General features: G+C 38.7%; 1 protein-coding gene across 1 annotated transcript; it reads right to left on the reverse strand.

Annotated features, from left to right (window-relative positions):
- Positions 1–438: 438 nt before the first annotated feature.
- On the reverse strand, positions 439–20,628 carry sez6l2 (seizure related 6 homolog (mouse)-like 2). Its single transcript, XM_037688931.1, has 19 exons — positions 20,424–20,628; positions 19,716–19,791; positions 19,474–19,587; positions 19,172–19,387; positions 15,504–15,634; positions 14,984–15,176; positions 12,981–13,166; positions 12,701–12,884; positions 10,947–11,110; positions 10,319–10,513; positions 8,257–8,395; positions 7,696–7,892; positions 5,735–5,929; positions 4,813–5,007; positions 4,526–4,717; positions 3,541–3,579; positions 3,299–3,416; positions 1,851–1,962; positions 439–1,748 (listed from the first exon to the last, which is right to left on the reverse strand). The coding sequence occupies exons 2-19, from the start codon at positions 19,774–19,776 to the stop codon at positions 1,719–1,721; spliced, it is 2,661 nt and encodes an 886-aa protein (XP_037544859.1). The 5' UTR covers positions 19,777–19,791; positions 20,424–20,628; the 3' UTR covers positions 439–1,718.
- Positions 20,629–20,867: the final 239 nt, after the last annotated feature.

A 20,867-nucleotide genomic window follows, 5' to 3' on the forward strand; every position in this document is an offset into this window, starting at 1 on the left:
TTCCCTCAGTGAGGACTGAACTAGGCAAAAGAGTCTTCTCCTACTCCGCTCCTGTTTCCTGGAATATCTTGCACAAAGATCTGAAGCTCTCGACCTTGACCTCTCTAAGTGGCTTAAGAACCAGTTAAGTTCGTGACAAGACCCAATGCAGACATGTTACTGTTTTGAGTTTTCTACACCGCCTTACAGGTGTTTTTGTTACTTTTCCTTTTAAATACCATTTGATTTTCACTTGTTAATTAGTTTTTCTCAATTTATACACATCCTTCATGATTGTCTATTGTTGTCTTTGTTGTCATCACTCTGTTAAAAATCAGGTCTCTCTTGTAAATGAGTCCCCGAGGCTCAATGGGATTAATCTTTATTAATAAAAGGTTAAATTAAAAAAAGTGATCATTCTTCAGAAAATAAACACACTTGTCACACGTTTTACACCATTCAACAAAGACTTTATTTCCAATTCAGCAAATGAATTACTGTCATCAAAAGAGTGTATTTATATATGAAGCAAAGAAATGCTACTGATGGCAAGAGAAGAATTAAGTCAACAAAGCAACAGTCTTCAGGATCCCTCATGTGGCACAGTGAATATATTACATTCACTGCTCAAACAATCATTTATAAATAAATACAGAATGCATCACAGCAAGCAGCCAGATTTGGAGTTTTTCATCGACAGAGTGCATACAACATCAAATTTGAAAACAATGATACCCTTCAGTAACTAGAATGGTAATGGAGAGATAGAGCATTAGGCAATATAATTTACAATCAGTGCATGCTCGAAGCGTAATGACATTCATGTATTCGCCTTTTCTGTTACGGTACGTGGTGTGACGCTGGGTGATGACTGCAGAAACAGCAATAAATTAAAAATAAATACTGCCTTTGTAAACACTACTCCAACAACAGATGAAACACTGAAGGACATTAAATTATTCAACACCATAATTTGGCACAGAATTTTCATTACGTGTATATAATGAAAATATAGAACCTCCTGCCACCTGGTTTAAGTATATATATATTTATATATATATTTATATATATTTGAGGCTAATCCACCTCAGCAAATATTAAGTCAGATAATATTTACATTCAAATCGTGTGATTTTGTTACACGCAAAAAGTAAGCAAAAGACTGTTGGTTTAAAAATTTGTTCTCACGACCGAAAATAAAGGTAATCTTTCCCTTTACTGTGACGCTTTGAAAACATCCTAAGAACCACTTAATGATCAAAAAGAAACATTCATCATGAAGAAGTATAAGATCATGACTAACGTTTGATTGTGACACAAAGTATTGCCATGCTCTCTAATATTTTGGCCTCAGAAAGACGTCACAAAAGAGAAATGAAAAAACAAACAAGTAAATCAGATTTTCTTTACAACACTTTCTCTTTTCAGTTTCAGTACCCCGCAGTTATTTTGTTTCATTTCTTGTCAGGTTTCGACCCTTCGTAAGGCACCAGTCCCGACGACACAGAAAGTTAAGACTCATTAGCAGGACTCACATTTGGCTGATGGCCTTTTCAGTGCAACTCATCAAAATTAACCATTTTCACAAACCTGATATACAATGATGACAAAACACAAAACTTACTGAGTTAAATAAAACAGGAGGCATGAGGCCTTTTTTTTTTATACAAAAGGACTTTGTCTTTTTTTCAGAATTTAATGCTTCCGTGGTTTTAATCCTCACCCAGAAACGATCTTCCTCAAATGGAGACTTCGTACTCCCGTGTGTCCTGCAGTTATAAAAGAACAGACCAGCTTTAACCTCGGAAATTTAATTTGGAACAAATGAAAGCGACAAAGTGACATGAAGTTAAAGTTGATGTTTTACTTACCCCGGCTTCATAGAGCGGGTTGTTGAAGTCTGATTCGACTGTGATGGGACTGTAGGAGTGTGTGTGAGAGAGAGACTTCCAGAAACGTGGCTTCCATTCTAGTCTGCAAATGCTGCACAAACACATCAAATTATTTGACACCGTTTGAAAAAAACTGAGACAAATAATGTTTAAAACAATAGTCTTTAAACTATCGAGATGGTTTGATGTTAACAGGGACAAGACACTCAGCACAGACAAAATGAGGATTTTTAACATTATTTTTAAGAACAATTTACTCTCATGCCTAATCTCTTATGGGTAGATTCAGATTTTACAATGAAGTTTTAACTACACGTGATCTAACCTCTTATTACAGCTGCGTGACCTTTGAACTCTGAGGTGTGAAACTCTTTTACACAAGGGGTGAAATAAAAAACGTGATTGAAGGCCATCTGGTTTTTACATATTTTCTAGAAAAACAACTAAATTTGTCACATTTTACAGATGTCTGAAGGCAATGATCATCAACCAGAACAGTTTACTGAATATTCTTTTCAAGTTGATTTCTAATGAAAGCATTTTATCACAAGCCATCAAACCTTTAAACTATTTTACAAACATTTTACCTTAAAATCAAAGTTAAAAAACATTAAAAATGTTATGGATATAAATCTGTGATGGGTTCTTCTGACAAGCAGAGTCAGAGAAATTCTCAGGACAAACCGAAGAGGACATTAGAGTGAAACTCCTTTGCATGTTTTTTTAATAACAATATTCCCATCACAGAGAGAAAAATTGCTCACGCTGATGAACACAGTGATGATTAAACCACTTGGGTGGAAAGCAGGGGGGAAATCTCAATGAACACCTCATCAAAGTTTATCTCTTGTCCTCTCAACTCAAACAAATTAACGAGATTTATTTTTTCAGCTTCGAAGTTGACGAATTACCGTATAGTTCTGACTATAAGGTGCACTTAAAATCCTTTAATTTTCTCAAAAATTGACAGTGAGTCTTATAATCCAGTGCACCTTATGTATGAAAACAGACCAGTTCATTGATATTACACCTTATAATCTGGTGCGATTTGAACTTGAGCTCAGCCTGAATGGTGCAACAGAGAGTCCTCAATAATCCAGGCAGAAAAATCTAATAAGGTTAAGTCAGGTCCTCTGGACAGATTCTTCTTTGTTGAATCCGTCCAGATGACATGACTTCACCTCGTTAGGTGCAGAGACTATCTCCGTACGCATCTACGTACTTTTAGAGGCTGCAAGAGAGGTGGGGAAAGCTTGCTGTGGTCTTTTTTGTGTCTGACTTTGCTGCCACACAAACAACTTAAAGTGCTAATTTCAGAGAACGTCACGTTGACTGCATCTTGATAATGCTTAGTAAAAGTTTTCAAGTTACTGAGAAATCGTGGGACTACACCTCTAGTTAACAATGTGGAAAGTTTGAGCACCTACTTTGTATAGTACATATAAATTCCACCAATCAGGAGGACGACCAGGATGATGGGCAGAATTATTGCCAAGGCGATGTTTTCACTCAGGATCTGATGGGATGGCTTGAAAGACTGGGACACTGTAAAAACAAATTAGGTTTTTTATTACACAACTAATTAAACCAGTAAATTTTTTTCTCATACTAGTTTTGTATAACATATCCTATAGAATCTCAAAAAAAAGGGGAACAAATAAGAAATCACCTTCTGATTTGTGATCATCCAAAAGCTCTTCATATGCCACTGAGAGAAATAAAATACACTTAATACAACCTTCAGTGTCTCCTAGTAATACAAAACATTGCTAAAACAATGACTTGCAAAACCAAACTACTTTGAAGATCAACATACTTGTAGGCCTGTCACGATAACACATTTTGCTGCTCGATTAATTGGCTCAGAAATTATTGCCATAAACAATAAAATTGTTTGAAATTTGACAATAATTAGTAATTATTGTCAAATTTAAGAAGAAATGTTGGTTAATTTGTTTTGAGTGTAATACCTTTTTTTGACCACCAGATGGCAATATAAGACTGTCTGAACCGAAGGATGGATAGTGAGGGAGCAGCAGCGTGTCTCTTTAAGAAAAATAGGAGGGAGGCCCCTTGACGTGACATGGGCTGTTTCTTATTCCTTTTTTTTGGTCCTCAAAATGAAGGATGCTTGGTGTGGTTTGAGTTCTTTAGCATAGCATTTTTCACACAAATCTTATAATAAAAAAAAAAAAATCAGTAAACAAGTTCTCAGGTTCTTTTAGCAGAGAAAACCAACTTTTTACATGAAGGCACAGGTTTCAACTGTGAATTTTGGAGCTTCGACAAGCCGGTTTCTTTCCCGAGGTTGGCCTGTTAGCTTAGCTTGATTGTAAAGATAAAAGAGAAAGGGAAGGGTCAGTGAAGAGCACCGGAGTTGAGCTTTTTGTCATCCAGTGTCTTCAGTAGAAAAAGAGAGACACGAAGAAACGATAAAGCCAATAAATGAAAATGAGGCAGATAATTTAAATTTATCATGCGATTAATTGATTTATTGTTTATTGCGACAGGCCTACATACTTGTAAATAAATTATTAACAATTAATCTCCAAAGTTAAATCCACTTTGATCCAGAGTGAATAAAATGTTTCTAAACAATTTCCTGTTCTGTTCTTTGTTCTAGGGCTGTAATGAAAATATTGTAAAATCTTTACCTTTGCAAAAGGGGGGCAGACTATTCCACTGAGAGGGGTGACCGGGGACACATGTGATAATGACCTCACCGATGAGTTCATAGCCCTCATAGCAGAAGAAACGCAGAGTCTCTCCGGCTTGGTAGCTGTGTTTGTACAACGTTTGGTAGCCGTTGTCAGGGACTCCAGGGTTCGGGCAGGGGTCGTATTTTACTGTTAAGCACAAAATGAAACACAGTTCATTCTAAAAGTGCAGGAACAAACATTAACAGGCAAACCCAGCTGAGAACAGAAAAAAGTGGACTTACAGACACACTTTGGGCTGCGGTCACTCCATTTGGGGGTGCCAGTGTCTCGTCCATGGCAGGAGATTTGACTGGGACCTTCCAGTTGGTATCCTTGGTTACAAGAGAAACGCACAACTGTCCCAACTGCGAACCCCGCTTCAGGACGCACAGAGCGCGCGCCGTTCACCACCTCTCCCGGATCAGGACACTGCTGGACTGCGAGGGGTAAATGTAAGACAACGAGGAGAACATGAACACTCCAAGTCGCCAACTTGCACTGGTGCTAAAACTACACAAATTTTCATTTTCCAGAAGAAAAATGAACAGACCTCCCACAGGGAGGAGGTAAGTGTATTTTATTTCATTTTTAAGATGACTTTGTAAACTTTATTGACAAAGTCATGTTTAAAACAAGCAAAATCCTGTACAAAAAAAAAGATGTATTCATAAAACATTGATATCTATAACAAAGGTGTTAAAACAAAGAAAATAAAAGCAAATGATGAAATAAAATTACTTGAAAAGGCAAAGTTGCAATTCAAAAACACATGTCTTCAGCTGTGTTTTGAACAGATGTTCATACTGGATTAAGAATGAACTGTGCATCCATTTAGCAACGATTCATACGGTTTCATTCAACAGGGGAACAAACCCAATCCCAGTTTTTTCCTTTTCTCGTCTTCCAGGGATCAGTGGTCCTCGGGAGCCACTGTCCTTTTAGCTTTAGATGCTCCACTGCTCCAACACACCCAATTTAAACGTTTGAAATACATCCACAGCATCGTCTTGTTATCATGTTCTGCAGAGTTCTGTTAATCTGATCATTTAAATGACATAAAAGCAGGCAAACATCTAAAACATTCAAGATGGTGGCCTCTGTGGATCAGTTTGACACCTATGGTTTAGACCTGGGATGGGAAAACTAAAAAAAAAAAAGTCTCACCTTTAACACAGGTAGGAGGAGCGCTGCTCCAGGACAGGTCCCACTGGCAGGTGATGATGTCAGAGCCGCTGATGTCATATCCTGGTTGGCACTGATAGGTCAGCACACTGCCTCTCACAGGGGAGGAGTGGGATGAGCTGATCCAGCCAAACTCAATTTGAGGGAGGGTAGGGCAGGTATCATTAGGCTCCACCTCTGCAGAACACAAACACGAACGCAAAGTTAGACTAGAGAAACTGCATTCTCTGTAAAAGCACAGTGCTAAGTGACCACTGAAATCTGATGAAAAAGTTGAAAATGTGTTACTAAAGCTAAAATAGGTAGAATATAAGCCATTAGTAGGAAAATAGTAGCTAGAAGCTAAAATAGATTAACACTACAAATAACTTGTTAGCTAAAATGTTCAGGCTGCTGTTTAATTTGCCACATTATTTTACAGTATTAGTGTTTAGCGTATATCTTAGATCCTTGCATACTGTTTCTTTTTTATACTTTATATTTTTGGGTATAACTGGGACTTTTACACAATTTCGTTCCATCTCATGTACCACATGTGATGCGAATGACAATAAAGAACCTTGAACCGATAAATGGAGAAGCTTAGCTCAAAGACAACAGTGAAAAGCTATATAAAACTAAAAGTACCAAAAGACCATGTAAGAGTACCCAAACGCTAGCTAAAATCTAGAAGTCGCAAAATGTTATCTAGAAGCTAAAAGTAGTAGATTGAACTAAAAGTAGATTAATGGTGGCCGTGAAGTTTAAACCCCAACTACACATTAAAAAACACAACTTTTGAAAAAACGCAATTACATTTAACAAAACCAGAAGAGGTGGGACCAGTGGGAAACAGGAGACATGGCTGATTGGACGACGGAGCGCTTGAACCATAGACATTAATATGTAGGCGCCCCGTTGGACGTTGAACAGCGTTCCTACGTCGGCGCCATCTTGGTGGAGTCAGGAGGAAAACGGAGCCGGTAAAATGCCTCGTACGTGTGCTGCTACAACAAGTCTCTTGATCGTTTTTCAGCCATAGTCTGCATAATTTTCACCATTATAACAGTGTCTTCGGAGTATACTTGTCAAAGTTATGGAAAATGGATTCCTACGCAGAATTAATTTATTCGTTTAATTTTCATTCATTCATTCAACCTGGTACTTACTTTAGTCTGCTCATGGTATTATATCTAATAATAACAGTATGCGTACATAACCTGTGTGTATGTGTGGTGTTTAAAATGATTTTTCTTGCCTCCAAATGGCCAAAAAATAAATGAAAATAACATATGTTTATTTCTTGTGAATGGAGGGGTGTTAATCCACATTTATTGTTATTCATATATTATTAAAGTGTAACATACTCTGGTTTTGTGCACTGCTTTACAGCTGATGAAACATGAATTACTGATGAGTGGGATCAATAAAGTTATTGTACTAAACTAAGAAGCTTTAATACATCATTTTTGGTACCTGTTTCCCATTAAATTTAGTGTTAAATAAGTTGGAGCATTAACGTAAAATTCACTGTTAAAATGTGCTTTAAAATCCTATTTGTATTTGTTCACAGCGCAGCTTTGACTCCTTCAATATGGCGGACACACAGTTACGTCACATCAGCGGGCCAACCCAGTCAACGGGGCATCTACATATTAATGTCTATGGTTTGAACATCCCACCTTTCCCAGCACGTCCGGTTTCGCTTAATGTAATTGCGTTTTTTCAAATGTTGCTGTGCTTTTAAATTTATAGTTGTGATTTAAACTTCAGGGCCACCATACACTGTATGAACCTCTAAAATAGCACAAAGTGTTCAGAAGTAGATACAGGAAATTAATAGTGTGAAAGATGAAGCAACATTCCCACAGATACGTTCGTCTTCAGTAAGCGAGGAACCCATTCCCTAAATAAACTATTTAAATTTTAGATGTAACAAATGTGGATGTTCTGGATTGAATTACCACGATAATGAATGAGGAAGCCTTGGCTCAGGATGAAACTGGAATCATCTGGATCACTCTGAAACTGAATGGTGACCTCTGACCCTCCAGACACGACCTTGAAACGCTCTTTGGAGCCCAAGTATTGGCCGATCACACGAGACATGAGATCACGTCCGTCGAAGATCGTCAGCACGTCGGTGTGGCGAATATTCAAGCTGGGAAAGAGGCACGACAAGAAGAAGAGTTTTCACATCAGAAAATAAAAAACTTTAAGTGAAGCAACTTGACATCATTTAATGTTGTGCACAACGAAGAGGGAGGAGAGGAAATATCAATAAAAGCTGATGATTTTATAAACTAAAACATGATTTTTATCTTTCTGTCTCTTTCAATCTTCATATATCTCATCCTGTACATGAAGTGCTCTCCAAACTGAATTTGACAACAAGATTTGTGAAACAGATTTTTATCTTTCAGTCAGTCTAATGGGTGTTTTGACCTTAATTATCTGAAATTAAATAACAGTGTTCTTTTAACAAATGAGCTTTAGAAGAAGAAAACGTTAAAACAAAGACTCACATCTGGACCTCCAGCTCAATGCGTTTCTCCTCATTCCCGTGGATCTGCCAGACACAGTCCAGCCCCTTGGAGTAGCTCTGGGGCCAGTCGGGGGACAGGACGGTACCAGAGGCCTCGGTCAGCTCCCCTCCACACAGAGCTTACAGATCACAGCAGAAGAAATGCTGAGGTCACAATTCAGACTGGGACGATGAGAAATAAACACTTAACTAAAGCATTGGAAGCAACTTAAAAGAAATATTAAAATAAATTAAATTATAGCTGAAGTTATAAGAAGACCTTTGCAAACAAACTGATGGTCTCAGCAGTAAGAGCTAAAATACACCCAGCTTCATCCTACAAACTTAAACATTTTAATTAATTAGAAAAAAAATCACAGAATGAAAATCAAAATTAAATCGCTTGAAAAAGAATGGCTCTATTTACAACTTAAACATTAATAATATAAACCAAAATGCTCTAAAAAGAGAACCAGTGGGACTACTAGTGATGTGCTGAATACCACTGTATTTTCACAATATTGCTAGCGACAGCAGGCAAATATAAAGAGAATGAGGAAAGCAGGACTAAAGAGAAACTCTATTTGGGAGAGTTTCATAAAATATTACCAATCACAGATACTGGCTCTCACAAGCACCAGTGGATCCATCTGAGAGCTGTCACGTTTTTTTCTGTCGGAGCGAGACATGCTCCTAACATCTAACCATTCGTATTTCTAACTCACTGTGGGCGACAGCTGCTTGAGCGTTTCTGCAATCAAAAATATGATATTGTGGCTTTCAGAGTGTTGATCTGTCCGTGATGCTTGGTTGGACCTGTGCCACCTGTGATTTCAGGCGGCCCTCGGCTCGGTGCAAAGACAGTTTTATGTGAGTCACCGGCTTCCCGCTGCTCTGTTTTCACAGCATGTCAGAAAGGTGACACAGCCAGGGAGGAAACAACATCTTGACGCTTCAAACACATCGCAAGCAAAATAGACTTTTAATATTTATGAAATGCACCTCTCGTTTTATACAAAAATACACAAAGTGCTAAATAAAGATGGATTAATAATAGATTCAGCTGTAATAGTTTGGGTAAAATGAGAGGTACGTGTATGAATCTAGTAAAAAAGATACATGTTATCAAACTCGGAGCTGATGAGTTACTTTATAAATTTATTAGATCCAATACATCCAACCACCACTCTTTCAAAGTTTTATTAAATAACCTGATGCATGCTCAGTAATCCAGGTAGAAAAATCTAACAAAGTTAAGTCAGGTCCTCTAGAGCAGTGGTACCCAACCCTGGTCCTTGAGGAACACCATCCTGCATGTTTTAGTTGTTTCCCTGCTCCAACACACCTGATTCAGTGGTTTAATTGTTTCTTCTCATTCAGCAGAAGCCGGTAAATCATCCATTTTTAAAATCAGGTGTGTCTTAGGAGGAAACAACTAAAACATGGAGTATGGTGTTCCTCAAGGACCAGGATTGGGAAACCCTGCTCTAGAGGGATAAGAATTTTTTTTTTTTTTTTTAAACTTGTTGAAACGTTTCGTCTTTAATCCAAAAGCGGCCATCAGAGCACTAATGATCTGCCATTAGGCTGATGGTCCTCCTTTATCATGTGAACAACTAGTTCTGAATGCCGAAGACAAACTGGTTGATCCACTATGAGAAGGTGCTATTTACTGTATAAGACTGAGTTTAGTGCAGCTCCTCAAACTGACGAAGTCATCTGGATAAAAGACGAAACGTTTCAACAATTTTTTTTAATTTTTTTTAATCCTTCCAGAGGACCTGAATTAACTTTGTTAGGTTTAATACGTTTTATTTATAAATTATTTTGCTAAAAGTCAGACAGAAATAATTCCCAAAGTTAGAGGCAAAGTTTGAAAAACAGAAATTGTGCGATCAGTTAGTGCTCGGAGTACAAGCCGACCATGCTCAGCAACTACCACACCAGAGTTTAGCTCCATTTCTGTAAATCTGACCAAGTTTGTGTTTCCTAATCTCACTTGACTGTGGCAGCCATCTTAATTGGGGTTTACAAACACGCACAAACAGACTCTGGTAAAAAACCTTTGCACACGGGTTCGCTGTCGTTCCAGTGGGGATTGCCGGAGTCAATGCACTCGATAGTTCCTGAACCCTGCTCCATGACAAAACCCGGAGAACAGGCGAAGGTGACGATGGTTCCCAGCTGATATGAGATATCGCTGCTGCTGAAATTTCCATGGGGCATGTAGGGCTCCCAGCAGTGTTCATCATCAAAAGCTATCAATAAAAAAAAGAAATAACAGTTAGTGTGTGTGCAGTTATTTTCCTGCTTGACAAAAATTACACAACTGTACTCAATGACCTGAAAAATAGGCAGTTAAAAACATTCCTGGCAAGAAAAATTCAAGACAAAATACCGAAGAATTTGGAAGTCTGACACATTTCCCAACAGAGCCGGGGAAGACTGCAGGCATGAAATAATGCATTATCTGACTTTTGAATGCTGTAATGAATCACAAGTACATTTTCCTTTTCAGACAAAGTGCTGACTCAGGTACTGACTAGCACACAATAATGAGGTTAGACGGATGTGCCGCTCTGCTACAGCATCTCGGTTTTGCTGAATCTGGAAAAGCCCTCATGTAAGCAAAAAAAAAAAAATAAAAGGAAGGAAGGATGCACTCTGAGTTTTCTACAGGCTCCTGCTTACCCTCATATCTCAGAGCAAGCAGCAGAGGAATGGAGGAGGAATCTGCTGTGAGCTCCAGGTAGAGCGTGGAGCCCTCACTCAGTAAGCCCCGCTCTGGGACATCGTCCAGGTCGGAGTCAAAGATCGGCGGGGACAGGGAACTGTTCCCACTGCGGACGACTAATCTAAGATCGACAAAGCACAAAAAATCCCTGTTCTTAAGCTGTAAAGCAATCGCTGCTAGAGTGAGACATGCACACGAGACGTTAAAGATGATTAATGATAATAATAAGATGTGCAGAATTTGTGTAGAACAAAACCTCCTTTCATTGGCTTTTTCCCTAAAAGATTAAACATTTGAAGTTTTCATGAAGAAGATCTTTATTACTTCGAATTCTTACCAAGCATTCGGGTGTTGGCAGGGAGTGGGAGAAAGAAAGACATGAGCAACAGTCTAATTGTTTAAAACTGGAAAACGTTTCTTGTTTTATGAAGATTTTCCAGACTTCAGAGAACTTGAACAAACTGGAATGAAAGAAAAAAACCTTCTATGGCATCTTAAGGTTTTTACTGAAAAAACAAACTTTAAGTTTAAAATACATCCAACAATTTTCAGTCAGGTCATCTGGACGGTTTCTTTTTTTGTTCTGAGACATTTCACCTTCCATCCAGAAGGCTTCATCAGTCAGAGGAAACACCAAATGAAACTGATTCTTCCCCCAACAGCTTACTTCCAAAGTGGAAAAAAACAGTTATGTTGGTGCTAAAATGGTCGCTCTCTCCTCCGGCGCCCGCCCTCTCCCTCATCGACAGTCATGTCAAACTGGTTCAAAACACCAAAGTCCATGCTCGCTAATCCAGGTATACAATCCAACAATTTTCAATCGGGTCATCTGGACAGTTTCTTTTTTGTTGTTGTGCTGAAACGTTTCGCCGACATTTAAAATACATCAGTAGGTCAAACACAATTGCGTGTTCTGTCCGTGTTCATTTGACTGCCTGTTAGCAAAATATCTCACGAACAAGTGGACAAATTTAAATTAAACCTTTAGATAGGAATCATTGGATATCTACAACTAATTAACCTTTACAGTCAACCTAATTCAGGATGACCAACACAAGCATTTAACTGCTGATAACTCATTCAGTTTTTCAGATACTGAGCTAAAATGTTGGTGTGGTAGTAGCTGAGAGTCATCTTTATCACACACTGAGTGCTAACAAACCACACAGGACTATTTGTTTGAAATACTGGTATGCAAGTTGTCAGGCGATATCTATTTATTGATGACTACAAATATAAAAAAGTCGAAGTTTCTTTATTTGTCGTTCGCTTTTTTTTTTCTTTTCTTCGAGCGGACCACTGCAGCGAGCTAACGGGGAAGTCATGGGGAGGCGGAGTGTGCATCTACATAAATAAAGGTTGGTGCAGAAACTGTACTCTAATCCAAGGCTTTGGAGCAGCTAACAGTGAAGTGTTGACCACATTATTTACCCTGCGAGTTTTTGGCGGTGTTTGTAATAGCTGTTTGCATAGCCCCGGATGCTAATGCTAAAGACGCTCTGCAGGATCTGCACGATAATATTAGCTCGCTGCAAAACAAACAACCCTGAGGCATTTTACGTGGTTGCTGGTGACTTTAGCCACGTAAATCTGAAAGACTCCCTGCCAAGATTTTATCAGCGTGGTCTTTAGACTTTGACTTATGTTTGTTCTTTTGGGTTTCTGTGCCGTATAATAATTTTCTGCAACATGAAAAAAGTGACAAACTTACTTATCATCATCTTCATCCAGTGCAATCCTCTCAAAGTGGAGGTGAAGTCTGTGTCCTTCTTTAGCTTCTATTAACCAGTGGCAGCTCAGGTTGTTTCCACTGCTGTGGTTGCTGACAGCAGGAGGAGGTGGAGACAAGATCCGCCCCACAGTTGCATTACGAATCCATCCACCACAAGACACAGCTGAGGAAACAATTATTTTTTAAACGTCACCACCTCGTTGTTACTGAAACATCTGGTATTTGTGCATTCAGGACTAATTTAGTTCTTTCTACGGACCAACACAACGAGGCTCAGGCAGGCTCCAGCGAGGTTGTGTTGTGTTGACGCATGTTGCCGCCTCGTGGCCTCGGATCTGGTAACCTGGATCACAGTGGAAGTGTGCCTGCCCTCCGGGATGGATGTCTGTCACCGTCACTCCACCACCCTCAGGCGACATTGGGAAAGGGCAGGTCAGCAGAAAGGCTGTTCATGAAGAATCAGAAACAGCTTAGATAAAACATCAAAAAGCGATCCTTTATGTCAGCAACGTGTCATACTGGGTCACATTTAATCCATGCACTATGATCATTTACACTTATTTTTTTGTATATTTAGCATTCTGCCATTTTTCACAACTTTCTCTTAGCTTTCTTTACAGATTCTCAACCTAATGAACGAGGTGTTGATCATCACATCTGTTATAAATATCTGTGGAACATTTGTTCCTTCATCACCATAGAAGACAGATTGTCCAAGGTCACAATGTCTGTCGTTTTTATCACGCCAGTACTGAGCATCATCACGGGCTTCCTTTTATGAAAAAGCTGCAAAACCTTGTGATATGACTTGTTACTTTTCTGATTCTTAATAAAACTTGTTTCTCTGTTTTTATCCTTTTATTAATTGAACTTATTTGAGAGAATAAAGCTGAAAGATTTCTATATTTTCCTTCGTAAACAGATTAGTAAGTGTTTGGTCATAAATAAATATGAATCAATTAATGAGGTCAGCTGTCTTGTATAATTTGAACCATGAATCTGATCTTATTGTGTGAATGTTTAGGAAGCATTCACACTGTTGTGATCCATTTTTTTCCCATATGTTTTTCAGCATCTTTCTCGTTCCACAATTTTTGTGCTATTTCAACAAATAATATGTCAAAACATTCAGCTCGTTTGGAAGGGTGTAATGACTTTTGGTGTTGGTGCAACTTTAGCTTTTTGAAATATTTAGCCTTTTCTGCCATTTTTTTCCTCATAGAAAATGAATTGAGCTCATTTTACATCCTTCAAATCTGTTTACAACCTTTTACTGCTCCTTTCACATTTTGTTCTGGTTCAGCTTCATCCTTGTGCAAATTTAAACTTCTTTACAGCTCTTTCAGCTAATTTCAGCGGTCCCCCCCCCCCCCCCCGCTGTTTTGTGCTCCTTTCAGTTCTAACTAGAACCTTTTTGTGCTTCTTCTAACTTCTTTCCGCTAAGTTCAGCTTGTTATGCTCATTTCAGCTTATTTTGGCTAGTTTCAGCTTTTTCTGCTATTTCAGCTATTAGTTAGCTGTTTTATGCTAATTCTACCTTTTTCAGGTAATTCCACATTTTTTGCACTCATTTCAACTTTTTTCAGCCTAATTCAGCAAAAATGTGCTCTCCACTTCCATCGGGTAATTTAAGATTATTTCTGCCTTTTTAACTACTTTTCAGCTAATTTTTGCTAATTTCAGCTTTTTTCAGCATAATTGGGCAAACATATTCTTTCTGATTTTTTTGCTACTTTAAGCTTGCTCTACCTTTTCATCTACGCTTTTTAGCATTTTTTAGCTAATTGCAGATGTTTTCATATAAATTCTAATTTTCCGTGGCAATTTATGCTACTTTCTACACAATTCACTTCTTTCTGCTAACTTCAGCTTGTTGTGCTGCTTTCAGCATATTTCTGCTAGTTTCAGCTTTTTCTGCTATTTCAACTTAACTGCTATTTGCTAATTTATCTTTTTCAGCTAATTCCACTTTTTTAATTTTTTTTTTTTTAGCTAATTTCAGCTCTTTTTTGCTTCTTCTGGTAGTTTAAGCTTTTTCAGCCCTTTCAGATACTTTCAGCAATTTTTGTGCACATTTTTGTGCTCATTTCTGTTTATTTAAATCTAATTCAACAAATATGTGTTCTTTCTGCTTTCTTCTGCTAATATAGACTTGTTCTGCTAGATTTCACATTGTTAGCTAATTTCAGCTGTTTTTCATCAAGTTCTTCTGCAATAAGCATTCACACTGCATTTAGGAAATGCAATTTCTCTAGTTTGTACCTTGGTAGTGGAGGCTGAACGTGCCATGATTGGACTGTCGGAGACTGCGATAGTGAATGGACACCCGATTGGTTGCGCTGCGAATCACCTGGCCTTCTTTTATCAGGGTCTCGTTGGCTAACAGCTCTGGCCCCGAACTTCCATAGCCCATAATCATCAGAGATTCTTCCTTAGAAAGGTTAGTCTTCCTCACCTTGAGGGGAAAACAAGAAGATGAATGAGGCCTGTCTTTAATAAATAAACCTCCAAGGTAATTCAGCACCTTACAACGTAGCTGAATAATGATTTTCACCTCTGGCTGTTTAATTAAAGTCTGTCCTTGTACACGGTGCAAGGTAATAAAGTCTTGTTTTAATTTAATGTATTGTTTTAATGTTTTATGCTTCCATCAGTTACACGTTGCCGTACATATTGAGCTCTCAGGACTTCTTTCAGAAATTCCTATTCAGATTTAGTTCAAAGAAAAAAAAAAATCTGTACTGAAAAATAAAGTAATCTAGGAAAAGAACTGATGAATTACCTGAATTTCCACACCATAACCTGAATATACAGTAATACTGTAGGTGCACTCCAGAGGAGAGAGTGATGACGATGGAGGATCTGGGGACTCGACAACGTCCTCCATGGCTGACAAAGAGGCGTTGCATTGTACTGTAAAAAAATAACAGAAGAAAAAGAAATAGAAGCATGTTGGAACACAAATGTATAATAAAACAACATCTCTGTTATATTTTGATCAAAACATGTTAACATTTCACTATGACCTTGGGAAATCGTGTCAGTTTAACAAAAAGGGCATAATGTGTCTCTTTAAAGGAAAATCTTCCTATCAGAAGACAAATCTTATTACCACCAGTCAACGTCACTTAGATGTTTATCTGTAGTTTCCAGATTTATGCCTGTTGACAGCAAACGAATCAACCACTTGTTGTGCCCTCAGATTTAATATATCCTGCGGCACAACAGCGTCTCAGCAAAGAGAACAGTTTCCAACAAGTTGAAATGTCAGTTAAATCTATGACTTTATGGCCCTGCTTGGTAAAAAAAAAGCCTGTCTGAGATGTTTAATGCAGACCGCATAAGATTACCAAACCACATACGTCAGTGAACGCTCCAGTAAACCCATCAGGACTCCGGTGATTCTCTCTCACACACAAACGAGTCACAGATCATTCGTCTTCATGACGTTTCTTTTCTCACACTGGGTGCAAATCAACTGAACGCACATTTCCCTCATTTGCACTTGCTGATATCGCTCTGAAGCTCCTGTTCACTTGCAACGGCAGCTGCACAGACGCCTGCGCCACAGGGCTGCACGATTGTTTTAATGTCAGTAGTGATGAAGCAGCATCTTCCTCACTCTTCTTCAGGATCAGACATGCTATTAGGAAGTTATTAGCTTGAGGTCCATTTGTGTCCCCAAGCGACACAAAACTCGCCAAGAGGTTTATGAGACATTTAAATGGATCAAATTCACCACTGCAAAAGGAATGCACAATAATCATAACACTATAATCATAACAGCTTCATAATAATAATAATAATAATAGTAACAAATTAAAAAGAATTTACAATTGCTCAGAAAATTTTGATCATTTCTGGGTTTAGATTTCTTTTGCCCCTAAATTGGCTTTTTTTTTCTTTCTTCAAAAAAAAAAAAAAAAAAAAAAAGTTAAGCATACTGAATAAAAATGGGATATATATTTTGTACCCAAATGCCAGTTTTAATTCTAGGGTTGTTTTATGTCCTGAAGCTCCTTACTTCTGCTGGGATGGACCCCGCAATAACAAAGTCCTGTTTCCTGGGACCCATACAAACAGGGAGAAAGTACAAGTGCCATGTCTTCAACGAATGAGTCCATAAAAATTCATTTTTTCTCTTAATTCAACACATGAGATACACCCAAGTGGAGCAGCGGGCAGCTATTTAAGCACCCGGTGAGCAGTCAGGGAATAAGTGTCTTGCTCAAGGACACCAGGTCATATGGCCACAGCAGGGAATCAAATCTGTGACTTTCCAATCCCCAGTTCGCTGCCCTCCCACTGCACCACAACCACTGCACCACAACCACTGCACCACAACCACCCATTCAGACTTTATTTGGTGTATTAAATCAGCAAATTTACACTATGTAATAAGTCATCATAGTTCAGAAGTATAGAGCAATATAAGCTACACAAAATTATAATCCTAAACATGAGGGGTGGCACGGTGGCTCAGATGGTAGAGCTGTTGTCTTTCAGAGAGTAGGTCACAAGAACAAATCCCAGCCGGAGGTCTTTCTGGGTGGAGTTTGCATGTTCTCTCCGTGCATGCGTGGGTTTTCTCCGGGTACTCCGGTTTCCTCTCACAGACCAAAAACATGCATGTTAGGCTAATTGGTAACTCTAAATTGTCCCTAGGTGTGAGTGAGAGTGCATGGTTGTTTGTCTCTATGTGGCCCTGTGATGGACTTGCAACCTGTCCAGGGTGTACCCCGCAGCTGATCAGCATGCAGAGTGGAGAAGTGGGCGTGGCCAAGAGCGCTCGCAGACGCCAAAGAGCAGAGGATGAAGAGCTGAAATCATGAACTTCTGTGCTCTCTTAGAGCATTTAGACTTTAGAAACATTGTTTTAGAATATTGCAAGAGTGTGGGACGTGTTTAAAATGTCCATCATACATGTTCATCTAACACAGAGTACATTCTGCTGCACTTAATCTATGAATATTCAAACTAAAAGCTAATCTAAATTTTCTACTTTGAATAGCAAAAGAACAACAGCAAAAAAAAAAAAAATTCTTGTTTTCCACACTACATCTTTGACTCCTCTTCACTGTCTGCATTCCAACTTAGTCACAACCATTTATGTTCCTGCACAGATTCAATGCATGAGCAATGAAATGTAAAAAATAAAGCGTAATATCTGGAATCAGGCCATAATCCAGAATGACAAAAAAAATAAATACATAAACTTTTAGGAAAAACAATGAAGTCTAAAATGTGTTTTGTAATAAACTTGCTACAGAATATCAACTCCAGTATTATTTATTTTAGTTCAATGAATAGCAAATGGACCAGTTTACAGCAAGAAGCATTTAATTAAACTATGATAAGTATTCACTGAATATGTAGCATTTTTTAATATAAAGTTTTTAAAAAAAAACTAAACATTTCTTTCAAACAGGGTTCCAACACTTTTCCCTTTTTAAAAAATTAGATTTTTCCAGATTCACATTTTGAGTTTTTTCATTTGATTTTTGCGTAATTTTAATAAAAATATTAAATGTATGCCATTCAAACAAACAGTAAACTGAACCCGCAAAAGAATAACAGGAAAATACACTTATGAAAAAAAAAGTATTTTTGTAATGACTTTATGATCCTAAATACACAGCCCAAGTGTTTTCCAGAGGTATCATTTGTAAAACTTTTTTCTGATTCAGAGTAAAATCAAAAAGCAGCATTTGCTTCAGGGTTAGAGTAACTTATAGTCCACTAGACGCAGAGTATGCTGCAACAAAAATATAAAAAATGTGCACGTATAAAGCAAATATTTAAGTTTAGTGAGGGTCACAAGATATCGTGCAGTGTAAACAAAAATATGACTTTTGAGTAATTACTCAATACTTTATGCTTGAGCCAGATTTTGATTAGAGCTTTATTGTCATTGCACCTGAGTACAATTCAATTTGGGTTTGCTTCCCAGAACAAAAAATAAAAAAGTGCAATATAAAACAAAGCAAAAAAATAAATAAAATAAAATAAAATTTAAACTGAAAGCAAAGTGTGAAAACTACAGCTGCCTTGAAATTTTCACAGAGTATTCTATGTCCATATTTTATACATTATAAATTTGACAAGCACAAAATCAGGTTTTAATTAAAAATAATAGTCTGGAAACACAAATGGTTTTCTATACTCTCTTTTCAAATACTTTTTAAAACCTGGAAAACACAAATGCATTTTCCAGACTCTTCTAGTTGCGTAAGAACCCTGTGTGTCCAATCAGCAACTTGTTGATATTTCCTGATGAATCGTTTATGTGACCTTGTGCGTAATTCCCTCTTCAAATCAGTTTAGAACAAAAAAAGTGATGCAGTTTTTAAGATGTGGGCTCATTATGATATAATAACTGCAGCAAGCACAGTTCCCCACCCCCAATTAATAATTACAATAAAGGGATGTCAGGTGAAACTGATCAAATACCTGGCATGTGCATCGTAGTTATGGTGGTTGTGGTAATCAGAGTGGTGGTTGTCTCCTCCTCTATGGGCAGCAGGGATAGAGGGTTCCTTGATCTGGACAGACCAGCAGCAGAGGAGGGATGTAACGCTGTGGTGAGAAGTCCCGGTGAGATTGCCATCCCTGTTGACTCAGTCGGCCCACGTCCGGGCACTGCCTGCGTCGGATTGGTGGTGGTGCCTGCAAGGTCCGAGGCTTTGGTTCAGTGTGACCTCCAAAAAGCATTCACCTACGGTCTAAATAAATGCATCTACGCCCTAGTGTACCTGTTCCTAAGTACTCCTTGCTCTGCAGGGCTGCGTGGATCAGGTCGCCCGGAGGGTAGGAGTCTGGAGATGCCGTAGGTGGTGTCTCAGGCTTGGGAGTCATAAAACTCATACCTGGAAACAAACACACAAAAACATTGTCAGGACTCAGCAGTCAAGCAGTTCAACAGATCCGTTTGAAATGTGCAAATATTTGATCAATTTCAATTTGTGAGTGAGATGGCAGAATAAAGACAGTTTACCTGACACCAGGTGGATGATGGTGACAGACAGCATCACAGCGAGGTGTGAGAACCCCATCATGTGAAACTAAACGACCTGCGAAGGTTAATATTAAACATCACTGTCTGACTGTTATGTGCTGCTTTTAAAAAGGTCCATAATTACAAGAAAAGCTGTGGTGATAATGGTTAACCATTTCTTAAGACACCCGAAAATCTGGCTGAAGTGTTTACATCAATGAGGCCACAAAAAGACGCGAATCCGCTCGAGCTGAAAGCTTAAATTACCAAATAACAATAATAACAATACATGCATGTTTTGATTATTCCGTACATGACGAGATAAGATACAAATATTTGTGCAAATACTGAGAAAAAAAAAAAAGGTTCTTCATTTAGTGGCTGAAATTTTCCCCCCCCCCCCCCCCCCCCGGATTTTATTCCACCCAAATCTGCAACAAACCGTAGAAGAAAATCGCGCCGTTCCACAAATATTCAGCTAATTAATCCGCCGCCAGGTGTTAATTTTAAAGCCAACATGTACAATGTGTCTAAAAGAGAATAAAAAAAATCCCCTCCTCTCATTTTCGAGGCGTTTCCTCTGCGAGTGACAAAATGATGGGGGGGCTTTTCGAGACACCCCCTCCGGCCCTCTTTCTTTGCGCGGAGGACGATTTTTTTTTTATTTTACATCACCGCAGCAACAATAAAAAGGTGTCCGCCGCTTACCTGCCTTCCAGGTTGAGCCCAGTGTTTTATTCCTCCTTCCTCGTCGTCTCTTTTGTTATTGTCTCTGTCGTGTGTCTCGGTGGGTATCCTGTTGCTCGAGGCCGAAAACACAGCGGGGTTTGTGGCGGTGAGCTCGCCTCTAGCTGGTAACCGTGCGGCGGTTGACGCATTCGGCTGTGAGCAGAGCGCTGCCGTGTTGTTGGAGCGCCCGGCGCCTCCTAGCGGCCGGACGGTGTAACTGCAACCGCTCGCTGGTCCACATTTTGTTTGCGAGCGCTGCAGGAGCTGTCCACACCGACACGGTGCTGAAGCTGCTCGACTCAAGGTAATCCTTGTGCAAACGTCATTTAAACGCCCGCATGTCCCGCATAATATGCATGGGGTGATTAAAAAAAAAGGGTAAGACTGTCTAGAAATGGAGGAGGTTTAATGCTAACGTGGATT

Source organism: Nematolebias whitei, chromosome 15 (assembly GCF_014905685.2).
Source record: "Nematolebias whitei isolate Nwh7 chromosome 15, NemWhi1, whole genome shotgun sequence".
Taxonomy (NCBI): Eukaryota; Metazoa; Chordata; class Actinopteri; order Cyprinodontiformes; family Rivulidae; genus Nematolebias; species Nematolebias whitei.